Raw genomic sequence first — 26,993 nt, 5'->3', positions numbered from 1 at the left:
GCCCTTAGAGGTTATTCGTTAAGAAAAATTGGACAGTCAAAAAATCACACTCCACAGTTCAATACATAGTAAACAAATTTAGAGAGGAAGGTTCAACACAGAATGTGCCGAGAAAACCAAAAAAGAGACGGTTGAATAAACGTGATGAACACTTTATTTTAAAAAGAGTGCGAGAAAACCCCCGACTAAGTGTTCCTCAGTTACGACCGTTAGTAGAAAATGTTGCTGGCAAGATGATGTCCGATCAAACTGTCCGACGTGCCTTGTGGAAGCATGGATATCATGGCAGAATACCACGAAAGAAGCCGTATGTAAATAAGGTGAATCGCAGGAATAGACTTTCATTCGCGAAAGAGCACATCGAAGAGGACCAGGAATTTTTGGATAGTGTCATATGGTCAGACGAGTCCAAGATTAATATATACGGATCAGATGGGATAAATAGGGTCTGGAGAAAATCAAATAAAGACAATGATCACATTAACACAGTTCCAACAGTTAAACACGGGTGGTGGGTCATTAATGATTTGGGACTGTATGTCGTCCAAAGGTGTTTGTACTATCCAGTTTATTGATGGTATCATGGATGCATATGTCTATTTGGACATATTGAAGAACAATGTAAAGCAGAGTGCCACAAAAAATGGACATGCCGCCTATCTACAGATTCCAAGAAGACAATGACAGTAAGCATAAGGCGCGAGTTAAACATGAATTGGAATGTGCCCAAACTACTACAAACACCAGCTCAAAGTCCAGACTTAAATCCCATTGAGCATGTATGGGCAATTTTGAAGAGGCGAGTCCATAAAGCAGGAGTCAAGTCCAAACAAGAGTTGAAAACTGTTGTGCAAGCCGAGTGGAATAAAATAAGCTCTGAAACATGTCGGAAACTGGTTAATTCTATGAAGAAAAGGTGTCAAGCAGTAATTAAAGCCAAAGGATACGCATTAAAGTATTAGAACTGTCAGTCAATTTGCTCTGAATATACTTTTTCTTTTATATTATTAAGTGTACGAATAGAAAAGTTGTACAAAAAATGGCATGTTTCTCTTTCAGTTTCATTTAATTTATTATTGTCATTGGTTATACAGAATTTGGGTAAGGTTTTATGTTCCTAATGATATTAGTTATTTCATTTTAAAGAAACAATTTCAAAAGAGTGTATTTCCTTTTAGATATTAAAGCATTTTCTTTGAAAATCCGTGTGTACAAATAAGGATGTTACATACTGTATGTGCTACGATTATAAAGGAAGTACTGTAGTTCATTTGTTATTAGTTTACATCACGTGGATATTTACATGAGGACCATAACGACACTCGGTATCTAACTCTGTGGCGGATGCTACGACACCAGAGTTCCCGGGTTCGAATCCCGGATAAGACATGGATGGTTGTGTGAAAACAAACTAAAGATAGCAAGAAATTTCACAACGAGTGAAATAGTTGAAAACAGCAAAAAAGTCAGCCTATAACAATTGAAAAATTTGGTAGGGTGCCTGATTGCCAGGCGGGAGATCCGAATTCGAATCCCGTGGTGGATGATTTCATGTGGAAAAATTCCGAGAAATGTATTTTGACGGAGCGGCTCTGCAGTTCCCCCTGATTCCAATAAGCGAAGAGAGTTGGAAGTAAAGGCTGGAAATTGCAATTAGTGATCATAATGAAATAAATATATGAAGAGTTACAGGTGTTTTATTTATTTCTGGTGTCTTCATATATTTGTATTAAATACTCTTATTAAACAAGAAAGTTCATTTGCTTATAAATTCACATTTTCTAATTGGAAAAGTAAGGTAAAACAAAGATCACATATACTAAGAAGACACTTGTTGGAAACATAGTTGCATAATTTATCCTTTCCCCACGTTACAAATTTTCAAGTTAACAATTAAAGAGTCGTAAAGTAACTGTTGTGACGGTACTTCTATTGAAAAAGGTAACTCTGTTACTTACTTTGGAATTCTGCGTTCCATGCGACAGTGACGTAATATGTATCGTTGCGTAGTTAGTTCACTCACATCTCCACAGATGGCAGCCGTAACTGCGAGCAAAAACTCTTATCATTATTCAGGATGAAATGAATACAGGAAGGTGAACAGACCGGGACAGTCCCTTTTTTGATTGATTGATTGATTTGCTTTATTTTACTTCGCTTCCTGTGTCACTTTTGGCTAATTTGCGAAGATGGGGATGAGTGATGAAATTGATGAATGGACACTCAGAAACATGCCCAGGCCAGGATTCGAACCCGGGACCCTGGCGTCGTAGCACAATGTTCTAACAACCACTGGCCGGCCATTTATTTTACTATCTGTCCCCGATTTTTTTAAAAAAGTATAACGTCCCTTTTTGTGACAATGTCTTATCGGCAGTGGCGGCGATTGGGTTCCAAAACCGGGGGGGGGGGGGGGGGGCAAGGTTCCAAAAGTGGAGGGGCAAAGACAGTATATTTTCTCCTTTGTAGATATGATTTAGCATAGTGCGGAGGCGAAAGTAGCGAAAGGTGTATGGGAGGACAACCCCCCTCCCCCCTAATCCCCGCCACTGCTTATCGGCAATAGAATTACTGGAACAATACACCTTCTCTACTATTACTATGAACTATGGCATTGTTGGGTAGAAATTATTTTAAATTTCAATGTCAACAAGATGCATATTCCAATTTTCTTGAAATATTGGAATTTCTTCTCAGTTTTCCTGGAACTAATGACCCAATTGAACCGGTGTTTTCGTACATGAATGGTTTGTGGACAAGTGACAAAAGCTCTCTTTCAGTACATTTTTCTGGCCCAACACAGGAAACATGATTCTCGAGAAAAGGTCCTTGTTTCTTCGTTTCTGCACTATTCGTCGTATCTTTGTGGCGTTAAGTTTATCATGACAGAGGAAAGATGTAAAATGCTGGAAGAAAATAATAAACATCCTTTACTTATCCGGGATTCCAGCCAAGTATTTTTATTTTCACCCTGTACAAGAAAATTCCTAGAGACCTAACACTTTTCACATAAAATGTTTATTTGTTCTTACTTTTTCTTCCAACTGTTTGGAGGCCCATAAAATGTTTACTTTTTCTTCCAACCGTTTGGAGGCGCTAGTGAACTCTGCATTCACCTATCCAAATGGAAGCGTCTAATCCTACTTATATGGAGATAAAATTCAGTAATAAATACGTATATGATGTTAATATGTCAAAAGTGTGAGGTGGGTCTATTTCTTTGCACGCAATTGTATATTGTTTATATAAAAACTATATAAATATTAGTTAATTTAGATATTTTTCGCTGGAAAATTGAACCTACCAAATGTCATTCCTAGATCCGCCACTGACCTATAATCTCCGTACTATCACTAGGAAGCGTCTTGCTGATACTTGGCACCTGGCGGCAGATAATGACAGAGATAAATAGATATCGAAGTCAACATAGCAGGCAACTGCAAATAACAACCACAAAAACACTTTGTTTTTCATCTTTATTTTTCAATTGCTTAAACCATCCGGTTGTGTCACACTCACAGGCGGTTCCAAAGGACAAGCGGATGCAGTCCCCTCCCCAAAATTTTCAAGTATATTAAAATTTAGAAGAGTTATTCTGTTAACCTCCTGAAACCTGAGGTTCATGCTCTCCCCCCCCCCCGCCCCTAGCAAAGTAGATCGCAAGTTATACTACTGTTCACAGGCATCATAGGGGTCCTGTGTTCGAATATTGGCCGAACATGGGTATTATTTGAAGGGTCAGGGGGAAAAACGATGAATGTTCATTCGAGACGATTTGCCAGGAAATGAAAAACAAAGTATTTCTTTTCATAAGTACGTTAATATATGCCAAAATAATAATGCGTTTTTCAGGCACTTCTCATCGTTTCCCAACCAAGGCCGTTCTCATTCTTATAGTACAGCTTCTGAACTATCAGATGGCGTTGCGATCTCAAAATGGGCGAAAAATCGACATTCATCGTTTTTCCCCCTGGCCCTTCATTTGTAAGCATCCCTGCATCAAAGTCATAATATCACTCATCCTCATCGTCGCGATTAGCCCAAACAGCCAGAAAATCAGCACTAAATAAACTCCAAAGGCGTAGTGATGACGTTATCACCTTGTAATCAGGAGTTTGTTGTTGTGTGTGTTTTCTTATCTATACATGCACAAGACATACAAACACGTAGGTTCAAATTAAACAACATAACATTAATGCGTGGAAGCCATTCACATACATCTTACACACTGTTACTAAGACAACCAATCAATAACATGCTATAAAATACCAATTCTTCTTCTTCCTCTTATCATGCGTCTATCAGTTATCACCTTGAAATCAGGGGGTCCCGGGTTCGATACCAGGTGGAGAATCCAACTTTAAACTCCAGTCCCGATTAGCCTTTTTTGTGATAAAGTGGAATTAAAAACAAACTCAAGGAAGCAAGTCATTTATGAAAAGTTAGTGCTTATATTGAAATAATTTTTAACGTCATTTTCTAAAAAGAAAAAGGGGGTCGGGTCATCTTTGATATAATTTAAGAATGTCTTAAGGTCATTTTTTAAAAAAATAACTTGTAGGTCATCAATTTTGGAGTCTTATAGTTATTATTAGGGCTCGAAAATTGAAGACCTATAAATTGCCAAAAAAAGACCTAAAAACGGAAAAAAGGACGTATAAATGTGATCCAAATTAATTAATAACTTCATTTTAATTACATATTTAATGAATAAAAAATAAAAAATTCTGGTGGTATGGAACACACAGTGCGAAAAAACTGAAAGCTTCAAAACAAGAGAAAGTTACCACTTACAGCGCGACCTTCCAGACAAGTTACGGTTAACGGACCTTGTACTGTACCTGCTTCAGTCGTCCAAAAATGTTTTTTCCTCGTTTCAGGGATGGTTCAAATATATTTCTTTCTTTTTATTTCTTTACTACAGAAAGGATGTTTAAGAGGTGATGAACTGATGATGATTCGAATTGAGAATGGGCCGTAAAAACGTAGTGGAAAGAAGGTGAAGTTGCAAAAAAAAGCCGTTAAGACCTAAAAAAGCTAAAACAAAAAAGGACCAATAAGCCAAAAAAACGCCGAAAAAGGCAAAAAAGGACAAATAAAACCCACCTTTTTCTGGCTTACAATGATCCAAAATGAACTCGTCTTCGGACACCAGTTATTATCAATTGTATCTCGAATATACTGTGACTCCCTTCTGTATTGTTTCCATGTGAATTGAAAAAAATAATTTTCTTACGCAACTGATAAGCGTATCGACTAATAATCTGTACTCAGTGGAACTCCTATCGTAAATCGCATGACAAAGTACGTGCACGGCTTTACCAACATAAAAAAAAATGTTCAAATCAAGAAGTTCAAACACAGAAGCGAGAGCTTTGCCCCAGCTTCAGCGAAAAGGTCATGAAAATGTTTCTTATCTCGTCTATAGCGGTTTTGGTGTCTTCTAAATGAAGGAGTTTCGTCCGTCTTTTGGGAAATGAGCGAGGAGTGTGCAACGCAAGACATGTATGGCGCTGTTGTGAGTATATTCTTAATTGTTGTTACCACTGACGTATGCACGCAAGGTGTCCCGGGTTCGAATCCCGGCCTGGGCATGAATGTTTGTGAGTGTCTATTCTTCAATTTCATCATGTCATCACTCATCCCCATCTTCGCAAATTAGCCAAAAGTGGCACAAAGAGCGAAGTAAAATAAAGCAAATCAATCAATCACTGACGTATGCAGGATTTTTTTTTTTCGGGAGGGTCTGGAATTGTAAGGGTGGATAAGTACATAGCTTTCTAGGGTGTTGGTATACACAATATCGAACTTTTCACTTTCGAAAATGGCAATGAGGAGTCATTTTAAGGGAAGCTTCCATTTACCACTGGTTTTTCCCGAGTTATTCTATGTTTTTATTTGAAAATGTTAATTTTCTCAAAATTTTGAAGGGGTCTACGTCATCCCGCCCTCTGCGTACGTCAGTGCTTGTTACCTATTTCTAGGGACATTGAATTTTCGCGATGCGCGAAATCGCGAAATGTGAAAAAAAGATGCAATTTTGAACATTTTGCACGTAACTACACTACCAATGATGAAACATGCATGAGTTTTATTCGCGAAGTAATGCGAAATGTGTGCCTTTCCACGAAATGAACGCTTTTTCGCGAAATAACCGTGAAATGTCATCAAATTAAGTAGAAAACACGCAAAAACCGGCAATCGAGGTTGTGCGCGCAAACTGTCTATTTGTAACGAAACGTTTGCCTAAAGTTTCCTACCACTTGCAGCTGAAGAACTTTTTATCTTCGATCACATCAGGAAGACGCTGCAAATTGGGATTTCCCATACACATAATCTCAGTTCGAAAACTTCGCTCCCTGTCAAGCTGCATTCCTTTCTTCCCCCGAATATGCAATTTAGAAATGAAGTGAATCTGTGTTGATGTTTTCTTTTTGGTTGGACAGCTAAGTGTACTTGTGTATGTGTACAGTATATAAAAATGAAGTAGTTTATCAATTTATAGCTCTTTTGTATGTTGTTTCCTCTCATGATGGAAAAGTGTGTGCCAATTTTTTTTCCACCGCTGGTATATACCGCTGATCTAACATTTTATTTACCATAAATTTGTCTCCCTACCTATTTCAGTGGCATCTTTGTGCTGAAGTCGATTATTTCAGAGCAGAAGTGAGTACGGGTCCTGTTCCAAAAAATATGTGGATAATTCGTAGGTTTGAAAGGCCAGTGTTTCTCATAGTCGGATAAACGGTGTGATTTTTATTAATAAGCAGCTAAATTAACTAGAATAAATTGTTCACAAATGATATTTTTGCGGTCCTTAAGTGGAGTAGCCTTAGGAGACCAAATTAGAAGTAAAGAACTTCGAAATCAATGGAAGTTCGAAGCAATGGTGAAAGAAATTTTTTAAAAAAATACCCGTTACAGTGGAATCAACATGCTCTGAGGATGCCAGATAGCCCCTCGAAAAGTATTAAATTACAGGCCAAAAGAAAAAATAAATTTTGGAAGATCATATCGCCCATGGAATGATAATTGTCAATACTTTCTTAAGATCCCGAGGTATTTAGTCTTTTGTAGCTTCTCTTATGGCACGTTTGGGGTCGAAAACGTGTAGATACAATATCGCTAAATACAGTCTCCAAAAATGTAATGTTCGAACTCTCTCTCCACTACAGAAATCTATCGACAATCTAAGATGTAACAAGAGCTTCCTATTTCCTCCTTAAAATTTAATACTCAATCCTACCACCAAAATTTCCATTCTAATTTTAGACAGCATTGCCTCCTCCAAAAAAATTAATTCTCCGTCTCCACACCAGAATTTCCGCAACAGTCTAAGACAATAGTAATACACAAGAATTGGATGCCCCCCTGAATTTAATGTTTAATGCTCTGGACAGTAATTGAGGAAATGTTAGCAATTAGAAAGCCAAAATATTTTATTTAGTCTTTTTTATCGGAAAACTTTCGAATAAAACACAAAGTCGAAACCAATTGGAAACCATCAATAGAAAAAATGGAATTTTTAGCCTCAAATTGACAATTTTTGACCAAAAGCATACGTAAACAGCATAGGAAACCACCCCTGAGGCACGAATGTAATATATTTGCCATAAACAAAACAATAAACGACCATAATGCAGAAAAAAGACATGAAATAGCCAAATAATGACATTTTTGTGAAATTGTTGTGCGTGTTGCATAACCAAATCACTATCAAAACTTCAAGGTCGATGCGCGCCACCTAAACGACCTTCAAAAAATCTGAAAAAAATCAGACGTGTTTTTGGTCACAAATGGCCACTTTTCCGCACTAGCCACCTTAACATTTCGAAAAAAAGTTTTTTTCGATACACCCTACTGTGGGGGTAAGACACCCCTGGCACCCCTTGGGATGGGGATGGGAAGGGGTTGACATGAAAAAAATAGTCGAAAACGACCGATATTATTTTGGAATCCACAGTTTTCGGGATCACTCAGATGAATAGTGACACTCCCAATGCCGTTCAACTCCAAGTTCATTTTACACTATAGTTAGAATTCATTATGTTCCTGTCTAATAGAAGATTGGGATAAATAAATTCTCGGGCAACGCCGGGCAATCAGCTAGTACACAATAAAATATCATAATTACCACTTTTAACCGTTTTAAAGGTTGTTGAAAGATCTAAATGATACTCGGGGGGTCATTTTAATGTGGTTTTTCAGCTACCACTTTGGATTTCCCGAGTTCTTCACTGGTTTCATTTGATTTTTATGATTTTCCAAAAAAAAATTGGAGGGGCTGTAATCCCATCAGCTCTCCCTCTAGGGACGCCAGTGTAACGTAAGCCTATTAAAGTATTGCGAGTATAGCCAACAGCGAAAGCAAAGCACACGAAGATTCAAGCGAATGCTCTGGAAGGAATTCGATGCAGATGTGACTTTTCGGATGTTGGAATAGCAGTTTTTCGAAAACGACCTCAATGGTGTAGGCTAAAGGTCCAGCCGGATCTTAAAGTAAAGAACTGTAGGAGCTACAAGTGCTCGCGTAACTTACAGCTCGAATTTTAAGCGCCAGAATTCCATTATAAACATTTCCTTAGTTTCTGTGGCTGATCTAGGCAAGTCCCCCCCCCCTTCCTGCCGATGCACGGGCTTGAGGAGTTTGTCCCTGTAGTCCTCTCATAGGGACATCGCCCCCCTTCCCCCCGTACAATAGTCGCTTATGCCAGGGTGCGAAATAATTTAAGACTGGTTTGGAAAGAAATATCTTAATCTTGTAACCCCCCTCCCCCACAAACATACATATAAATTATACGATATACATATTTCTAATGTTATTAAAAGTAAAAATAAATTACTAAATTAAAAATATATTATTATTATTAATTACACAAAAATAAATACATTTGTTACTTTTAAATATATCACATATTATAAAGTAGCAAACTACGTCCTTTACTAATTGGTTAAACATGTTAATAAATTATGAAATAGTTGAAGTGGTTTTATTATGTGTAAGTTTTTTTTTAGTTTTTGTTTTATGTTAATATAAATCAATTAGATTTCATAGCTATTATTGCTTTGCACTCTTGTTTTACTTTTACTGTACGTATTGATGTAGATTTATTAATCATCTCTTGAGAGAAAAAGCATTGAACACTGACAACTACACTAATTTGTGTATGTATTCGATATTATTCTTAGTACAGTATATTTTAAATTAAAAGTAATTGCTTATCTTTTGTTTGTTGTATCGAAAACTCTCCCCCCTGGAAATTGTTGGTGGGGGAGATTTTTGAGGCCAAGATTGTTGGTGGGGAAATCCCCCCATCCCCCAATATTTCGCACCCTGGCTTATGCCCACCAATAGTCTACACGAGAAAGTTTCAAAGACGAAAGAAAGAGAAAGATCATTGAACAGAAAACAGGAGAAAGAATTGAACATAAGATGAAACGGGATAGAAATAAAAGTCAAATAGGAAAAGATGGAAGGATAAAAAGATATAAAAACACAAACGAAATTAGATGAGAAAGAGAGACAGGGGAAATAAAGAAAGATAGATAAAGAGGTAAGAGAAATGGAAGTAAACGAAAGGCAAAGGAAGCAAGATATATAACTAGGACTCGGAAGTTGAAGACCTATAAATTGCCAAAAAAATACATATAAAAAGACCTAAAAATTTAAAAAAAACAACCTAAAAACGGAAAAAGGACGTACAAATGTGATCCAAATTAATTAATAACTTCAGTTTTAATTACATATTTAATGATAATACCATTAAGCCTTGTTTCCATGATTATGAAAAACTAAATATGCTGACCAAGGCAGTAATTTATTTTATTAAAAACATAAACTAAAACGTAACGTTTCAACCTTCTAGCAAGGTCTTCATCAGACTCTGTATCAAGTACAAAAGTAACAAGATACACAAAAAGGGCATTATATATACACAAACATTACTCCCTCCAGACTATTAGAAAGTTGTTAGGAACTTTCTAGCAGGTGGCTTTCACACAACATAGGGATGATGTACGACTTAAGAGAGAGAGAAATGCAATATTTAAACACACGAGAGAAACAGGACATGACATAGAGTGGGATGAGGCTAAGCGATAGGAAGGGAGAAGAGAATGCTAGTGAGAAAATGGAAGGAAGCCAAGGAAATAGAGAAGAAAGGTGAAGAAGACATAATGAACTGGAATGGGGGACTGAAGTTAAACAAAGAATGGAAGAAGGTGTTAGAAAGAGTGGAAAGGACAAGAGAGAAAGAGGAGAGGAGAAGGAAGAAGAATGAAGGAAAAAGAGCGTGAGATATTCTATATGAATATCTCTTCACATTCTATGTTTTGATTTGATTTGATTTACTTTATTTTACTTCGCGTTTTGTGCCTCTTGGCTAATTTGCGAAGATGGGGATGAGTGATGATATTATGAAAGTGATGAATGGACATTCACAAACAACCAAGCCCGACCGGGATTCGAACCCGGGACCCTTGCACTTTCTATATGAAAGTAATTATGTTTAGCCTTTTAGGTGAGAGTACAGTTGGAAAGTGAAAGCCACCTGCTAGAAAGTTCCTAGCAACTTTCTAATAGTCTGGAGGGAGTAATGTTTGTGTATATATAATGCCCTTTTTGTGTACAGAAATAGGACTTCGGATCCTATTTCAGTCGTCCAAAAATGTTTTTATCTCGTTTCAGGGATGGTTCAAATATATTTCTTTATTTCATTTTTTTTATTTCTTTACTACATGGGCAGTAAAAATGTAGTCGAAAGAAGGTGAAGTAGCAAAAAAAAGAGCCGTTAAGACCTAATAAAAGGCTAAAAAAGGGCCAATAAGCCAAAAATCGCCGAAAAAGGCAAAAAAGGACAAATAAAACCCACCTTTTTCTGGCCTACAATGACCCAAAATGAACATATATTATGTTGGGCCTCTTCTTCGGACATTAGGGAAAAAAAAGGATTTTTCCTCAACTTCCGAGACCTATATATAACAAAATAGAAAGAGAAAAATATAGAGGGGATAAAGAAGATGGGAAAAGCAAAATAGATTGAGAGAGGGGCAGAGAAGAAAACGTGAAAGGGAAAAAGAGAAAGCAAAAGAAAAGAGAGAGGTGGATAAGGGTACGAGAATGTGGAAAATAAAAAAGAGAGAGAGGGAGAGAAGAAAACGGTAAAGCGAAAAAGAGAATGGGAGAAAGAGAGAGTGAGTGAGAAAACAAAGGGAAAGGGTCGTTTTTTTCCCAACATATTGTCGCCTCGGCCTGTTGGTGTCGCATGTGCAGTGAATGCTCTTATAGAGGCCGGATGTGGCCCGTGACACACTTTGGTGTGAAACCCCTGTGTCACTTCGGTCAGAAAGTTTCCAAAGAGTAACTCACTGCAAACACATACTAATACCAACAATAATAACCTGTTGATTGATTGATTTATGTTATTTTTACATCGCTTTTCTTTTGCCTAATCGCGACGATGAGGATGAAAGATGAAGGGACAATCGCAAACACATATGGACGACACAACACAACTTCTACAGAGGGCGCCTCACGATAATGTTTTTTTCGCATACTTTTAACCCTGCCCCCCTCCCTCCCAACATTTTTTCCGTGGTCCTACTACTTTCCACGTTCATCCAATAAAAAATATGACCATGTTATTTACGGTTTTAATGACGAAATATAATAGCCTTATTTTTAAAATACTTAAAGTGTTACTATTAAAGAACACGTTTATTGCAGGCATGGGCATATTTAATACCTACATATTGAAATCAAAATAACAGTAATCTCCTAGCTTAAATTGCTACAGGATCTTGCAATATAATTATTAATACAGCAGTAGCTTCAATTAATTATTGTCAACAATAAATTCAAGTGGCCTCTCCGATGGCGTAGTGGTAATGTCGCCTCGTTGTAATCAAAGGGTCCTGGGTTCGATAACTGGTGGAGGCACATTGCACAGTGGTTCGGATCCCACTTTAAACTGTAGGTCCAGTCCTCATTATCCTCTTTGTGCATAAGTGGACTTAAAAATAAACAAAGAAATAGCTACGCTTATGTACACAGAATTAATAAGATTTTGGTGCTAATCAAGGAGGATAACCCCCTGTTTGGCGCCCCCTTTGAAAACGGCGCCCCGGGCAGTCGTCCGGCCCTGTAGAGGATCATCCTGGTCGCAGGTCGAGGCGCCAGAGCCTCGTTGGCCTGCAACATAGCAGTTGCATAGCGGTGGTGTGCCCAAGGGGGTTATATCCCCCCTTTGGTCCAGTATTTCTAAAAAAAAAGAACGTCATTGGCAGGAAAATATGTCAAAATGAGGACTGACTACTTAAAAAATATACACATAACCCCTCCCTTTCGAAAATCCTGCGCACGCCACTGGTTACTGGGGTGTACTAAAAGAAAGCAAGGCCACCCATTTACACCCAGAATCGCTCTCTTTCTATACAAATATATATGGGCATATTTCAATCTAAACATCGCACCTCTCATTGGAAGCTGTTGTTGCAAAGTAACTCTTAATTCCATTACAAGTTACTCGAGAAAGTAACTGCGTCACTAGTTACTGCAAACACTGCTAACAATATTTACAATTCGTCAAATGGGACGGGCCCTCGTCGAGAATGGAACTAGAAGGTCATTTACACGTGCATTTGCCTTGTATGTGTAACTCGTGACATAAAGTATTATCATAATCGATAAGGTTTATAAGTGTCCCACGGGTTGAAAAAAGCACGTGAAAAGGTGATACGCGCGTGCTTTATCATGACAAAACAACCTGATGTAAACGCAGAGCAGTACACCTTGCGTAGCCGACTAGTAACGACCTCTGTCTTTCGCTGCAGGAACTAACGACAAAAGCCGAGCGGGACGCAAACCCACCGCCAGTGCAGAAGATGCCCTCCAAGCTGCGATGGAGTTGGATTGTGGATTTTCTCGTCGTTGTATCAGGTAAGTTTCACACTTTCTATGTATTCTCTCGTTTAAAATTGCTGCCAATTTGTTTGCCGTGTCTGCCTTGAACAACACGTAGCATCTGAACAGTGCGTCATTAGATATTTTTAAGCTTTTGCGTGTTCAAGCGCATCAGCTGTGAACAGCAAACTGTTCGACTGCCAACCCACTTGGAAGTTCGAACAGTACTTACAATGGAACCAAATTGAGGCATCGTGACTATTAAAAAAGACTACGTTTCAAATGACGCAAAGTTGGTGTAAGTAACAGAAAATTTCTTGCTTTCAAAAGTATCGCGTCGTCGTTTGTTTACTTTTAGAAGTGTCGCGTCGCCGTTGGTTTACTTTAGAAGTAACGCGCGTCGTCGTTGATTTACTTTTAGAAGTAACGCATTGCCGTTGATTTACTTTTAGAAGTAACGCATTGCCGTTGGTTTACTTTTAGAAGTAACGCGTAGCCGTTGGTTTACTTTAGAAGTAACGCATTGCCGTTGGTTTACTTTTAGAAGTAACGCGTAGCCGTTGGTTTACTTTTAGAAGTAACGCATTGCCGTTGGTTTACTTTTAGAAGTAACGCGTCGCCGTTGGTTTACTTTTAGAAGTACGCATTGCCGTTGGTTTACTTTAAAAGTAACGCGCGCCGTTGGTTTACTTTTAGAAGTAACGCGCGCCGTTGGTTTACTTTTAGAAGTACGCATTGCCGTTGGTTTACTTTAAAAGTAACGCGCGCCGTTGGTTTACTTTTAGAAGTAACGCGCGCCGTTGGTTTACTTTAGAAGTAACGCATTGCCGTTGGTTTACTTTAAAAGTAACGCGCGCCGTTGGTTTACTTTTGGAAGTAACGCATTGCCGTTGGTTTACTTTAGAAGTAACGCATTGCCGTTGGTTTACTTTTAGAAGTAACGCATTGCCGTTGGTTTACTTTTAGAAGTAACGCATTGCCGTTGGTTTACTTTAAAAGTAACGCATTGCCGTTGGTTTACTTTAAAAGTAACGCGCGCCGTTGGTTTACTTTTAGAAGTAACGTATTGCCGTTGGTTTACTTTAGAAATAACGCATTGCCGTTGGTTTACTTTTAGAAGTAACGCATTGCCGTTGGTTTACTTTTACAAGTAACGCGTCGCCGTTACTTTACTTTCAAAAGTAACGCGTCGCCATTACTTTACTTTAAAAAGAAACGTGTTACCGTTATTTCGCTTTAAAAAGAAACGTGTTACCGTTATTTCGCTTTAAAAAGTAATGCGTTAGCGTTATTTCATACTGTAAGGATATTTAGCTGTTTACACATGTATCACACCCATACTCTGTGGTGTATGTTTTCCCAGTGTAACACGAGAATAGCACACAGAGCATGCTCCATCTTTGAAAAATAAATCATGCAGGTGTAAATTTATCAAAGCAAAGCGTTTAGAGTAAAGAGGAAATAACGAAGTAACGTTACAATTATGTAATGTGTAACACGTTACTCCACGCGAGTACCGAAAAACTAATCCGTTACTAACTGAAACACTGACAAAGTGACACCTTCCATCAATCCAGATGTGTAAAGCGTGTGAAGACCCGAGGCTGACATCGTGAGCGTCGCCACCTTGTATCGAACCATAGACCCCTTGATTACAAGGCGACGACGTTAACTCGCATCGAAGAGGCCCTGTATAGGTGATTGTCATTGTGTGTCGTTTTCATAATTTCATATTTTCTCCCATTGCCACGGTAAACTGAATGATCAGAAATGAGGAGGAAAGTGAATAAGTAAATAAAAGAAAAATCTATTCTCTAAAGGGGTATCGGGTTCTTATCCCCCCTGAGGTATATTCCACAGTGGTACGGATCCAAATTAAAACTTTGGGTCTATTTCTGATTAGCCTATGATGAGCATAAAATAGACTTAAACTTCAAAAAAAATATTGGGCATAATAATATATCCAAAAGCTTGGTTGGGAGGGCCAAACTCGCTAATTAATCTGGAAGTTTTGCATAATTCGAATTGTCCATTCATTGTGTACCAATATTATGTGAAAAACTATTTTGTGGTTACATAACGGTCATTTTTAATATTCTGATGTATTTTTATTATTATTTTAAAGCAAAGTTGTGCTAAACTGATGTTTATAATAGAAGTGGAATATTCACCCACTAATATTAATGAATACTTTGAACAACTTTTCTTAAATTTTCAAGCATCGCTATCAGTGGGAATCGATATCGGTATGTGCTATCGGCTCAGCTCTAACTTTAATGTACCGGGTGGCCAGAATTAAAGTTACCCAACTCAGAGCCCTCTGTAGCCTGTTTGAGGCATCGTAGAACTCTGAAATTTGGTGAATCCACTATGCAGAACACGATAAAAAAAAAAATAGTTCAATTTTCCACCACCAGGTTGAAATGTGGCGCTGTAATAATGAAATACATTTGTTAGTGGCTGGAAGTTGCGAGAAAATAATCTCTCGTTTATTGCAAGATTGCAAGGTAAAGGCAAATCCATAACCAATTGGAGCAGTTTACGTCATTATTACAACTCATCATGGAAGTACAGTGCCAGATTTCAACCTGGTGGCGGAAAATTGAACTATTTTTTTTATTTTTTTTTATCGCCATCCTCTTTCCCATGGTCTGCATAGTGGATTCACCATATTTCAGAGTTCTACGATGCCTCAAACAGGCTACAGAGGGCTCTGAGTTGGGTAACTTTAATTCTGGACACCCGGTACAATGAAATATTCATATTTAAATAAAAATCGGTCGCGGCAGCTTTTAACAGTGAACAAAAAATATAAAAAATGGTCGAGTAAAATCATCAATGGACTAACATATCGTACTCTATACTCTTTGTCATTAAATATATAGAACCTATCAGACTTGTCGCCATTCTGGGATTCGCTAGCGTCGACACTGCACTCGACAATCAGTGCAAGAACAATCCGTGCAGAGGATTCAAACTCAAAAACCACTTTTGTCGCAATGAAATATTAGAATTCCTCGTCAGTGGATGATGCTTCATGAAGCAACATTAAAGTGACAAGATGTCTCGTATTATCCGGGACAGTTTTTTTTCTTTTGGAACGTAAAAAGGGACGCTAAAATGTCCCTCTTTTGTGACAATGGCTGAGCGACATAGAATTACTTGCAACAATATGCCCCCTCTACTATTACTATGAACTATGGCATTGTTGGTAGAAATTATTTCACATTTCAGTGTCCAGAATAACGTGCCATATTTCAATTTTTTTAGTATATTTTTTTGTATATATTTATTTTATCCTACACAATACATTATGTATTTTACATAAATTATACACACATTTATTTCTACACTAGTAAAGTATGTATTAAAAATTTCAACAGACACAGAACAATTAATGACACATTTTTTTGAATTGACACGACTACACAAACAGGTATACAAAGAATCTTAATTTTTCATAAATCTTAGCAAGATTTAGTTTCCTCACGATCAGCCATGGCTCCTAAGCACCACGATGCACACTGACCAAGTGTCGCAAACACGTTGATTTGCATTATATGAAGCATTTAGATGTATTTAACAAATGGCGAACGAAGCTGCGACGGTAGTGCCATTTTTGCTGTAGACAAGACGGTTCGAATTTAGCTGTAGCCATATTAGGTAATTTGTACATGCAATCATTGTTTTCAAATCTAATGTTTGTTCTACATGTGACTACTTTTATCTTTTGAGCAGTAAATATGTGTGTATATATATATATATATTAGTGAATAATTTCCTACTGGGGCTAAAGCTGAGTTAGGACCCCACCACTCCACCCCGTCCTAAGCACGCCACTGTTCTGAAAGATGAATGTGATTATCTGCGTATTTGCTTCATCCTGCTACTTGAAGGAAACTGCATTGCATACCCAAAGAATTCTGTGCAATAAGATGCCATCACATTCTTTCTATTGTTCATAAATGTCAAGTGCATAACCATATTTTTTCGCATGCCTGAAATGACATCACATTACCATGCATTTTCAGAGCGTATCAACCAATCACAGACCACGAATATGAGTTTGTGGTTCTGTCCAGTTCTTGTTCACAAAGAAGTCGCTCACAAGCAAGTTTTGCCAGGTATTGTGTTTCAAGTCATGTCAGATTGTATAAAGCTGGATCGGTTAGATGCGTCGCGATGTATGATAAAAAACTCAGATTTTTCCCCCCTTAGTCTGCAGTACAGGTGTCCTGTATAATCACAATATAAGTATTATTACACTTAATAGATAATTTACATACATTTCGTATTATTAACTATAAGAACAATAAGCAGAACGTGTTGAAGGCTAAAACTCTTGCATTTCCGTTCGGTGACGGCGCCAGTCTGAAATAAGTGGGGGGGGGGGGGCTACAGATTTAGGAGTCAAATTATCGGGGGCTAACTAATAGTGGCTAAAATGTATTTACTTAATACCTTACTACGGTATAATTTTACCAGTGACATATTTTAGTCAGACCCACAGTCACTTCGAGAATACATTCCATCTACCTGAATAAGGTATTCCATAGCATACATAACAAATCATCTCCACTGCATAATAGGATTAAGCTCCGTTCTGAGTTCAGCACCCGAAACACCAGATCGTCCTTACATAGAGACCTAGTAATCCCCAAACCTAAAAAAGCAGATTTGGTCAGAAGTCTTTCTCCTACCTAGCAGCGGTAATCTGGAATTCACTCCCGACGAAGGTCAAACTCAGTACCAGCCAGTGGCGTACGCAAGGGGGGGGGGTTACCGGGTTTAAACCCTCCCTTGAGCTTTTGAAATAATATGGAAAATGCTATAGAAAAAAAATAAAAATGGCTAATTTAACACAGTCAATGATCTGCGACAGTAATAATAATAATAATAATAATAATAATAATAATAATAATAATAATTTGAATTATTATTCCCATGCAGCATGAAGAAAAACACAACATTCCAAACACAATCTAAGCGGCCGAAAAGTTCAATTTTGCAATTTTTTTTTTGCAAAAAGTCGTGCAGTGACTCTCGCGAGAATTGTGAAAATTCCTTGCTTCGTCGCAGTGTGCCGACCTTATTGCAAACGTTCTTCTCGGTACTGATTTCACATCCCCTTGTGAACTCTCAAGTGATGCTGAGTCTACATCCACATCATTACATAATGTTGAAGAAGTGCTTTGTGAATCACCTAGAAGTGATAAATGTGTTGGAATGTCTATAAACTTACTTTTCAACGAAAACATAGACTCAGTGGAATTTAGCAACATGTATTCTCGCGCTTCATCATCATCCTGGGCGAGTTCCATAGGTAAAGGTAATGTAAATTCCCCCTGTGCATATAGCACCGTGCCATGAAGGCACACGTAGTGGTGTGGTGGACCCCAAAGATTCTCGATCTCGAACTATTTTGCAGGTGATGTGTCAGCACCATGCTCCGGCAGCCTTCATCCCTCAGGGTTGCTCTCAGGTACCCATTGCTATGAGGCTGGGTGCGGAGACAAGGCTGGATAAATTCCAACCAATTCCGGGAATCGAACCCGGATTTCCCACGAGGTTGTCAGACTAGACCAGCGCGGCTCCTTGAATGAGTTTCATATTTCGATTATTTCAATAAATTTAATATATTTGCTTGTTTTTATGGATTTTCTTCACACTTAAAATGTCTCACTTATCATATACAAATAACCGTTGACTAGACAATTATTTTGTAACAAAGAAACAAAAGAAATGTAATTTTGTTCTATTTCTTTCATAAATAGCAGCTGCATTAGTAGTAATTATTATTAGTAATTAAACTAATTAATTATAATAATTATTAATTAATTTATTATTATTAATTAAAGTATAATAAAACAATGGCAATGTGAATTTGTAGAAAGTTTTCGAAATAACACCCCCCTTGATGAAATCCTGCGTACGCTACTGGTACCAGCAAAGCGCAATTCTGTCGTCTTCTACGTTCACATGCCTATAAATTCTAACTCCAGTAATATTATTTTCAGTGCTTACCCCCCCCCCCTGTCCACCATCCCCCACCCACACACATATATTTTAAAATTTTCATCCCTGCACTTCGAACAGGAATTCCATACACACTCATATCCAAACCCACACACCTTTACTTTATTTTCTTCTAAATGTGCATAGCTCTCAAACTTTCTTTATTTCATTGCTACTATAGCACACTATATATACTATTGTCAATTCATCACATTTGCCTTATATGTAACTGGTAGCGTCGTCGCCTTGTAATCAAGGGGTCCCGGGTTCGATTCCCGGTGGAGGCACATAGTGGTTCGGATCCCACTTTAAACTGTAGGTCCAGTCCCGATTAGCCTAACTGTGCATAAAGTGGACTTGAAACAACAAATCAATCCAAAAATGAAATCAATTATATGTAACTTTTGCATTTTTTTTACTATATAGGGCATCAAGTATTTTTTGTATTAATTTTGTTCAAAATTAAATGTTGTATGGCTTGATTGTAACCCTATGGAGATAATAAATAATAATAATAATATTACTGAGATGTTGCATTTTGTTCCATCATATAAAAAAATACTTTTAGGCACGAATCTCTTATGTCAAGTAAAATGCAATAATTATATTGTTTCCTTTTCCTAAGCCATTATTGAGTGGAATATCATCACAGACTTACTATTCATGCGAACAGTACAAAATACACCATAAAAAATTATACTCCTTATCAACTCTCTGGATATAGGCTACGTGTAAATACTACACGCAACACGATTTCTATGTAAAGAGCGAGAGTACATTTTTCCTAACAAGAGTAAATGAACCATGGCAAGAAACTACGATAAGATACGTTTGTTTTATGAGAAACTACAACCGTGTTTAAATACAAAGATTTTGCAATCTCTCTCTCAGTTACGAAGGTAACAATTTTTATTATGCACCACTGATCAGAATTGGATCAATAGTTTTAGATCCTTCCCGATCGTAGTGGTAGCGTCGTCGCCTTAAGGGGTCCCGGGTTCGATTCCCGGTGGAGACACATGGTGGTTCGGATCCCACTTTAAACTGTAGGTCCAGTACCAATTAGTCTTCTGTGCATACAGTGGACTTAAAACAACAAATCAATCAATCAATAGTTTTAGATGTGCTTCAAAGATTGATTTTCCTGCACGCAATCAAATTTGGCCACTACGGCGATATTGCAGAAATTATTTTCTAACATCCCAACTGGTAATTAATTAACATGTAGGACAAGCGTGCTGCTTCCCGCACCGTATTGCAATGATTAGTTGATTGGATTTTGTATGAAGGTTCACTATACGCACAGGGCTAATCGGGACGAGAGTCTAGTAGAATCCGAATCATTTAATGAAATGTTTACCTCCACCGGGATCAAACCCGGGACTTCTTGATATCATGGCAGCAGTTTTATCGCTAGGCTGTCAGGGATGGGAGCCTAATTTTAATCTTTCCAGTTCTTAGTATTTTAAAAAATAGATGCTTGTGATTTGGTTTATTTTACTTCGCTTTTTTTGCCACTTTTGACTAATCGCGAAGATGAGGATGATGCAATGAAATTGATGAAGGGAGATTCACAAACACCCATGCTCAGGTCGGGATTCGAACCCGGGACTCCTGGCGAATAGGTAGTTTGTGTACTCATTTCGATTCTTAACATCTTATTTGTCTATCGAATATTTGCAGCGATAAGGATAACTGTAGCGATGAGACCAATGAGAGAACATCGCTAACACTCATGCAATTGTCGGTACTCGAGTGATACGATTTATAGAGGCTAACAATTGTATACATTTATTGTATATCCCAACAATTAAAGAACAATCTCACAGGGCCACGAATAACTACCAGGTTGGTAAACGACAACAGATTTCGTAGCAAATATGGCGACTCGTGATTGGCCAATTACTTAGTATCAAATGATCAGTGGCCACTCCTATATAGGAATATTTGCAACTCCCCCCCACTTAATTTTAGAACACATTGTAATTAAGTAACCTTGCGATCTAACCGAACCAGAAAATGTACTTGAACATTGTACTTGCTACACATGAAATTTTATAATGGAAAATGTAAACGTCTACTTTTTTCAGTTTTCGGTCAAAATGCGTTTACCGTTTACTACAAAAATCTAGGGGGTCTACAGGGGGGCTGAGCCCCCCAGCCCCTCTGTAGCGCCGTCCCTGTTTCAGTTGTGCCACTGGTGCGTCACTGATATTTAATTACGAAACTGGTTGCGTTCCATATCTATTAATTTACTTGTCAAAGTAGCAATTTTAAATCGTATCCAATAACATTCTTAATCATAATTATCTTTTCATTGAATTTTGACGCTGTAGTGAATTTAAATTGTTTCATTTTTACTACATGGTAATTAAATGAATAGTGCATACAAACTATATATTTCAATATATATTTGAACACTATTTTTATGTAGTGGGAAAAGAGCCGCGGTAGCTCAGTTGAAGTCGGCTCCCGTGGCGGAGTGGTCAGCGCAGGGTTCTACGAAGCCAGGGGCCCCGGGTTCGAATCCAGACTAGGACATGGATGTTTGTGTTTGTCCGAAATGAGTAAAACGAGAATATAGTAAAAATTTATATGTGTAAAAGTTGATAAAAGTGTGAGTGACGGCGGATACTGTCGAATAGGGGTATTCCTTTAAAAAAAATGTCGGTAGAGCATCTGAGTACCACGTGGTAGACTCGAGTTCAAATCCCGGGGCAGGTGATCTGGAATGGGAAATTTTCCAGTCATTTCATTGTTTCTGTGCGGCTCTGAGACCCACTCAGCCTCGTAAAATGGGTTCCTGGGGGCAACCTTGGGGAATAAGAGCCGGCCGTGATGCTGATCATCCCATCTATGGCCCAGATCGAGAATATGTGGAGCTCTGTACCCCATTTCCCCATTTGTGTACACGCACATAGTTACCTTTACCATTGTTTAGAATACGATCAGTGGCGTGCCCAAGGTGAGGTTGGTGGGGTTTGTAACTCCCTTTTGGTCCAGTATTTTTTTTAACAAAAAAAACGTCAAAGGCTGAAATATATGTCAAAATGACTACTTAAAAATTGTGCACATAACCCCCCCCCCCTTTCGAAAATCCTGGGCACGCCACTGAATACGATATCAGTACTTTTGGATATTTTCAGTGTGTCAAAACAAATCATAAAATCAGGACAAAATTAGATTACTTGCTTTATTACTCGTAATAAATCGTACGCAATCTCGTATTTTTATCTGTCGGGGGGCAAGCTCAGGGCCTAGGGCAATTCCCCAGTTGTCCCTCCCTAGGGCTGGCTCTACCCCTTACACTCTGACTTGAGAGTTAAATGTCCCTATTGAGTGTTCCATCTATAAAAAGAAATCCCCAATTTATTTTATAGTCTTAAAACTACACAAATCCAGCTAAGAAATGATTGCTTTAAAGATAGCCACTTAATGCTTCCTCCCCCCTTACTTGTGGCCATGTCGTGGGAACGTTAACTTCAATAACGTCTGGTAATGAGAGGAGTTTCTGGTCCAACGGGTGCTTGGGGGTTAACCGAGGTGTGATTAATATCTCGGCCTGTCAAGCGACGTGGCAACAGCGGATGTGGCGAAGGAGGAATGTGTTCCTTCCCGCCTCTTTGCTTAATGGACAACTAATTAAAGTGGCTTTCCAGGCCCCGTCCATTAGTTCCAAATTGGCCGTGGAAGAGGGGGCCACAACACCCCTCCCTTTTTAAAATTGATGCCAGGCTAATTTGTTTCGTGTAGCTACAGCTGGAACTCAACAGCCACAAGAAAATTGTCCTTGTTTTAGAATCATTAAAACGCCCCAAAATTCCTGTAATTTGTTCCTTTCGGAGACAAACCAGATAGTGAAGAGGCAATACACAATGCAACGCTGCTTTTCAGGATAAGGTATAAGTTCAGCGTGTTTTTCAGTAAGTCCCTAAAAACAACATTTTTTCCTTGAGCGTGCCATTATTATTAATAGTAGTGGTCGTCGAATTATTATTTACACTGACTCCTAAAAAAATAATTTACGCAAATATTGGAACATATTGAATGGATAATAATAAGAAAATGATAATGAAGATCAATGCTTGGAAAGTGTGGACCATGCGAGAAATATACGAAACATTTACAGCTGGATATGAAACCGAAACGAACTTTTACATCTGGAGATGAAACCGAAACGAACTTTTACAGCTGGATATGAAAGCGAAACGAACTTTTTCAGCTTGAGATTAAACCCAAACGAACTTTTATAACTGGAGATGAAACCGAAATGAACTTTTACAGCTGGAGATGAAACCCAAACGAACTTTTATAACTGGATATGAAACCGAAATGAATTTTTACAGCTGGAGATGAAACCGAAACGAACTTTTACAGCTGGATATGAAAGCGAAACTAACTTTTTCAGCTTGAGATTAAACCCAAACGAACTTTTATAACTGGAGATGAAACCGAAATGAACTTTTACAGCTGGATATGAAACCCAAACGAACTTTTATAACTGGATATGAAACCGAAATGAACTTTTACAGCTGGAGATGAAACCCAAACGAACTTGTATAACTGGAGATGAAACCGAAACGAACTTTTACAGCTGGATATGAAAGCGAAACGAACTTTTTCAGCTTGAGATTAAACCCAAACGAACTTTTATAACTGGAGATGAAACCGAAATGAACTTTTACAGCTTGAGATTAAACCCAAACGAACTTTTATAACTGGAGATGAAACCGAAACGAACTTTTACAGATGGATATGAAAGCGAAATGAACTTTTTCAGCTGGAGATTAAACCCAAACGAACTTTTATAACTGGAGATGAAACCGAAACGAACTTTTACGGCTGGAGATGAAACCCAAATGAACTTTTATAACTGGAGATGAAAACGAAACGAACTTTTACGGCTGGAGATGAAACCCAAATGAACTTTTATAACTGGAGATGAAACCGAAACGAACTTTTACGGCTGGAGATGAAACCCAAATGAACTTTTATAACTGGAGATAAAACCGAAACGAACTTTTACAGCTGGAGATGAAACCAAAACGAACATTTACAACTGGAGACGAGACGGACAGTTACAGCTGGAGAGGAGACGGACATTTACAGCCGAGACGAGACGAACATTTACAACCAGAGACGAGACCGAGACGAACATTTACAGCCCAAGACGAAACCAAGAGGAACATTTACAACCAAAGACGAAACAGAATCGAACCTTTTCGGCCCAAGAGACCGAGCCGAGAACGATACCATTCCCCATACTCGATATAATACCACTCCCCAACCCTCTTCCGATCAGACATGCTCTTCTTTGTCTTGTGGGGCGCGTGTTCCTCTGACAACCTCGTCAATTAATCAGTTAGTGCGAGGACTACCGGCTGCTCCTTGTCAGCACGTGCTCTCGGCAGATCCGATGTCTGCGCACGTGATACTGCAAGCCTCAAGTGAAGCTTTTGTCGTAGGACATGCATCTCTTCTCGGTGACCTCAGTCAAGGACTCCTTGGATTGCCCAACGAAAGTTATGATCAGCCAGCAGCGATTCCCCAGGCTCGTGGAGGTTTACCAGACCAAAACTAGGACACATGTTGATGTTCCAAAATTCAGGACTTAATCTAAGTTAGAATGTAAAACACTTTAAACTAGAGTGCCGAAACCAGAGGATTTCACCCGAGCGCCAAATAGTTCCCACGAACGACGCCAGATAGCGTACGGAATTGAGAGCTTCTTCGCTCGACGAGGCAAAACGAGAGGTACACACTCGAAGCCCAGTAGTACACGTATAACCGTAATTTGTCTGTGGTGGTGGGCCCTCAAACATAGGCGTAACTTGGTGGGGGCAAGAGGGGGCACTTGCCCCCCTCCCAAAAAAATCGAACTTGGTAAAAATCTAAACTTATTTTAGCATTCTTGGACATTATTGCAAAGTAATAAAGAGTAATATTTGTAATTTCGCAAATGTCACAGTTATTTAGCAAATGTAACTATTTCTGTGGGATGGAAAACTTTCGATTCTACCGTTCCACCAAGTTCAGCTCAAAGTTTGTTTTTGCCCCCCCCCTCCCAAAATTAGACCCCTAGTTACGCCCATGCCCTCAAACATTGATCGTGAAGTGAGAGACGTAGTGAAGTTGAAACTAAGTGAACATAATCATCATCTCCATGTTTAAATGTAGTTTAATCTGTCTTACCAATACACAGCGATATATGAAAATGAAAGAGATGCTTGTGGGCTGAAACTGCCAAGCCCGATATTTCCCATCGAGCACGAGCGAGCGAAAGTGGTCCCATGCAGTACAGTACTTTAACACAGTTTGTAATAATTAATAAGTAGATTTTATTTATTACACTACTAAGTACAAAATTGCTCACAAAATTGGCGAGTTCGAAACGACCTTGTACAGTGGGATCCATGAGTATTCCCCTGCAAATTGTCCATCACCTTGTTCGTGCACTTCATTTGACCCAATAAGAGCTTCAAGAATTAAAAGAAAACTCAAAACAAGCCGTTGACAAATTCTGCACCAGCATACATAAAAATCCATCGCTTAAAAACACACAGGATGTAAGGGAAAAATTAATGAAAATAGTCATGGACAATTTGCACGGTAATACTCATGGATCCCACTGTACGAGACTAGACAAGGCGAGGCTGAGAGGTATACAGATCTCTTTAAAATCGATACTTTTGTACATTACTGAGATATTCATCTAAACCAAATTTACTTCCCTACGGGACTTCTTACGTTCAGACATAACAAACGGACTTCTACCGGGTTATTCATAGATCATAGAAAAAGAAAAGAAACCTTTGTTAAGAAACGTTCTTTTTACCTTAATGGCCTCTATAAGCTGTGCAAGTTTGTGCGGTTCGAAGATTTATAAGAAATCGAAAAGCTGTTCGATTTTCTTCTTCTTATTATTATTATTTGCTTTATTTTACTTCGCTTGTGTACCACTTTTGACTAATTTGCAATGATGGGAATGAGTGATGACATGATGAAATTGATTAATGGACACTCAATCCCAGGCCGGGATTCGAACCCGGGACACCTGGCGTCGTAGCGCGATGTGCTAACCACTCCGCCACGGCGTCCGGCGAGACGCCATTCGAGCCCAGACGAGACGGATGCTTATAAATCGAGACACTACCAAAGCTCGTCTCTTTGCCACTTCTATTGACCGGTGTTGCACTAACATTTTAGGTCATTAACCTGCTCCTGACGTCATACAGACTTAGGATTAACTTTAGTTAGCAAAAAACGTATTATAGGGACCCGTTGCCTGTCTGCCAGGATCTATGAATGTGTCCCTCTTGCAAAACATAAGCTGGCAGGATCAGTGATTGACCTCGCATTACCAGTTATGAATGCTAATCACACCTTTCTGTGTGAGCCTCTGGGGTAATTTAAGACAGGGGCAAAAAGAAGAAACATTTGGTGGTTACGTGAATGATATATTATCGTAGCGCAAGATACAAGTACAAGGTAGGAAATGACCGTACATGGTCCAGTATTGATGATGGCGAAGCTGGTATCGCCATCTGGCTTTCTACTCTTCAGATTCTTTTCACAAGTCAGCAGCGGCAAGCTCAAATATATATCGGGGAGCAACATTGACATGAACGTTATTTTACTATTTTGTGTGTGTGTGTGTGTGTGAGAGAGAGAGAGAGAGAGGCGTGGGCCTAGTCAACATGGCTTGTCTGCCACACGGAGACCGGGTATCCCTTATCGCACAACACTTGAGCAACCTTTCGTTCTGACGTCAGACGAGGAATGCCTACGAGGTTAGGTTAGGCCTGTTAGGTTTGGTTCTATTAGCATAAATACAATGAAAAATTATTATTTAGGCTAAGAGAACTAAACCTAGCTAGCCTAACCTGACAACGTAGGCATCTAGCTTAAAATTTAAAGCCTCCCCGATGGCGCAGTGGTAGCGTCGTCGCCTCGATACCCGGCGGAGACACATAGTGGTTCGGATCTCACTTTAAACTGTAGGTCCAGTTCCAATTAGCCTTACTGTGCATAAGGTGGACTTAAAACACCAAATCAATCAATCAATCAAACCTAAAAT

At 38.7% G+C, this 26,993-nt stretch overlaps 1 protein-coding gene across 4 annotated transcripts in view; it reads left to right on the top strand.

The window, feature by feature from the left end:
* The window catches only part of LOC145979807 (phospholipid phosphatase 1-like), a 255,062-nt gene that overhangs the window by 126,576 nt on the left and 101,493 nt on the right, over positions 1–26,993 (top strand). For 3 of the 4 annotated variants that reach the window (XM_083112820.1, XM_083112821.1, XM_083112824.1), the window contains exon 2: positions 12,832–12,937. In XM_083112820.1, coding sequence (XP_082968946.1) covers positions 12,832–12,937 — 106 coding nt within the window. Of the gene's footprint in view, positions 1–5,378; positions 5,519–12,831; positions 12,938–26,993 lie in introns of those variants that run through there. The other variant, XM_083112822.1, reaches the window with a different exon arrangement.

The sequence above is a fragment of the Lepisma saccharinum genome, chromosome 26, assembly GCF_977018435.1.
Source record: "Lepisma saccharinum chromosome 26, izLepSacc3.1, whole genome shotgun sequence".
Lineage (NCBI taxonomy): Eukaryota > Metazoa > Arthropoda > Insecta > Zygentoma > Lepismatidae > Lepisma > Lepisma saccharinum.
The sequence above is the reverse complement of the archived record's forward strand: the minus strand, read 5'-3'. Positions and strand labels throughout refer to the sequence as shown.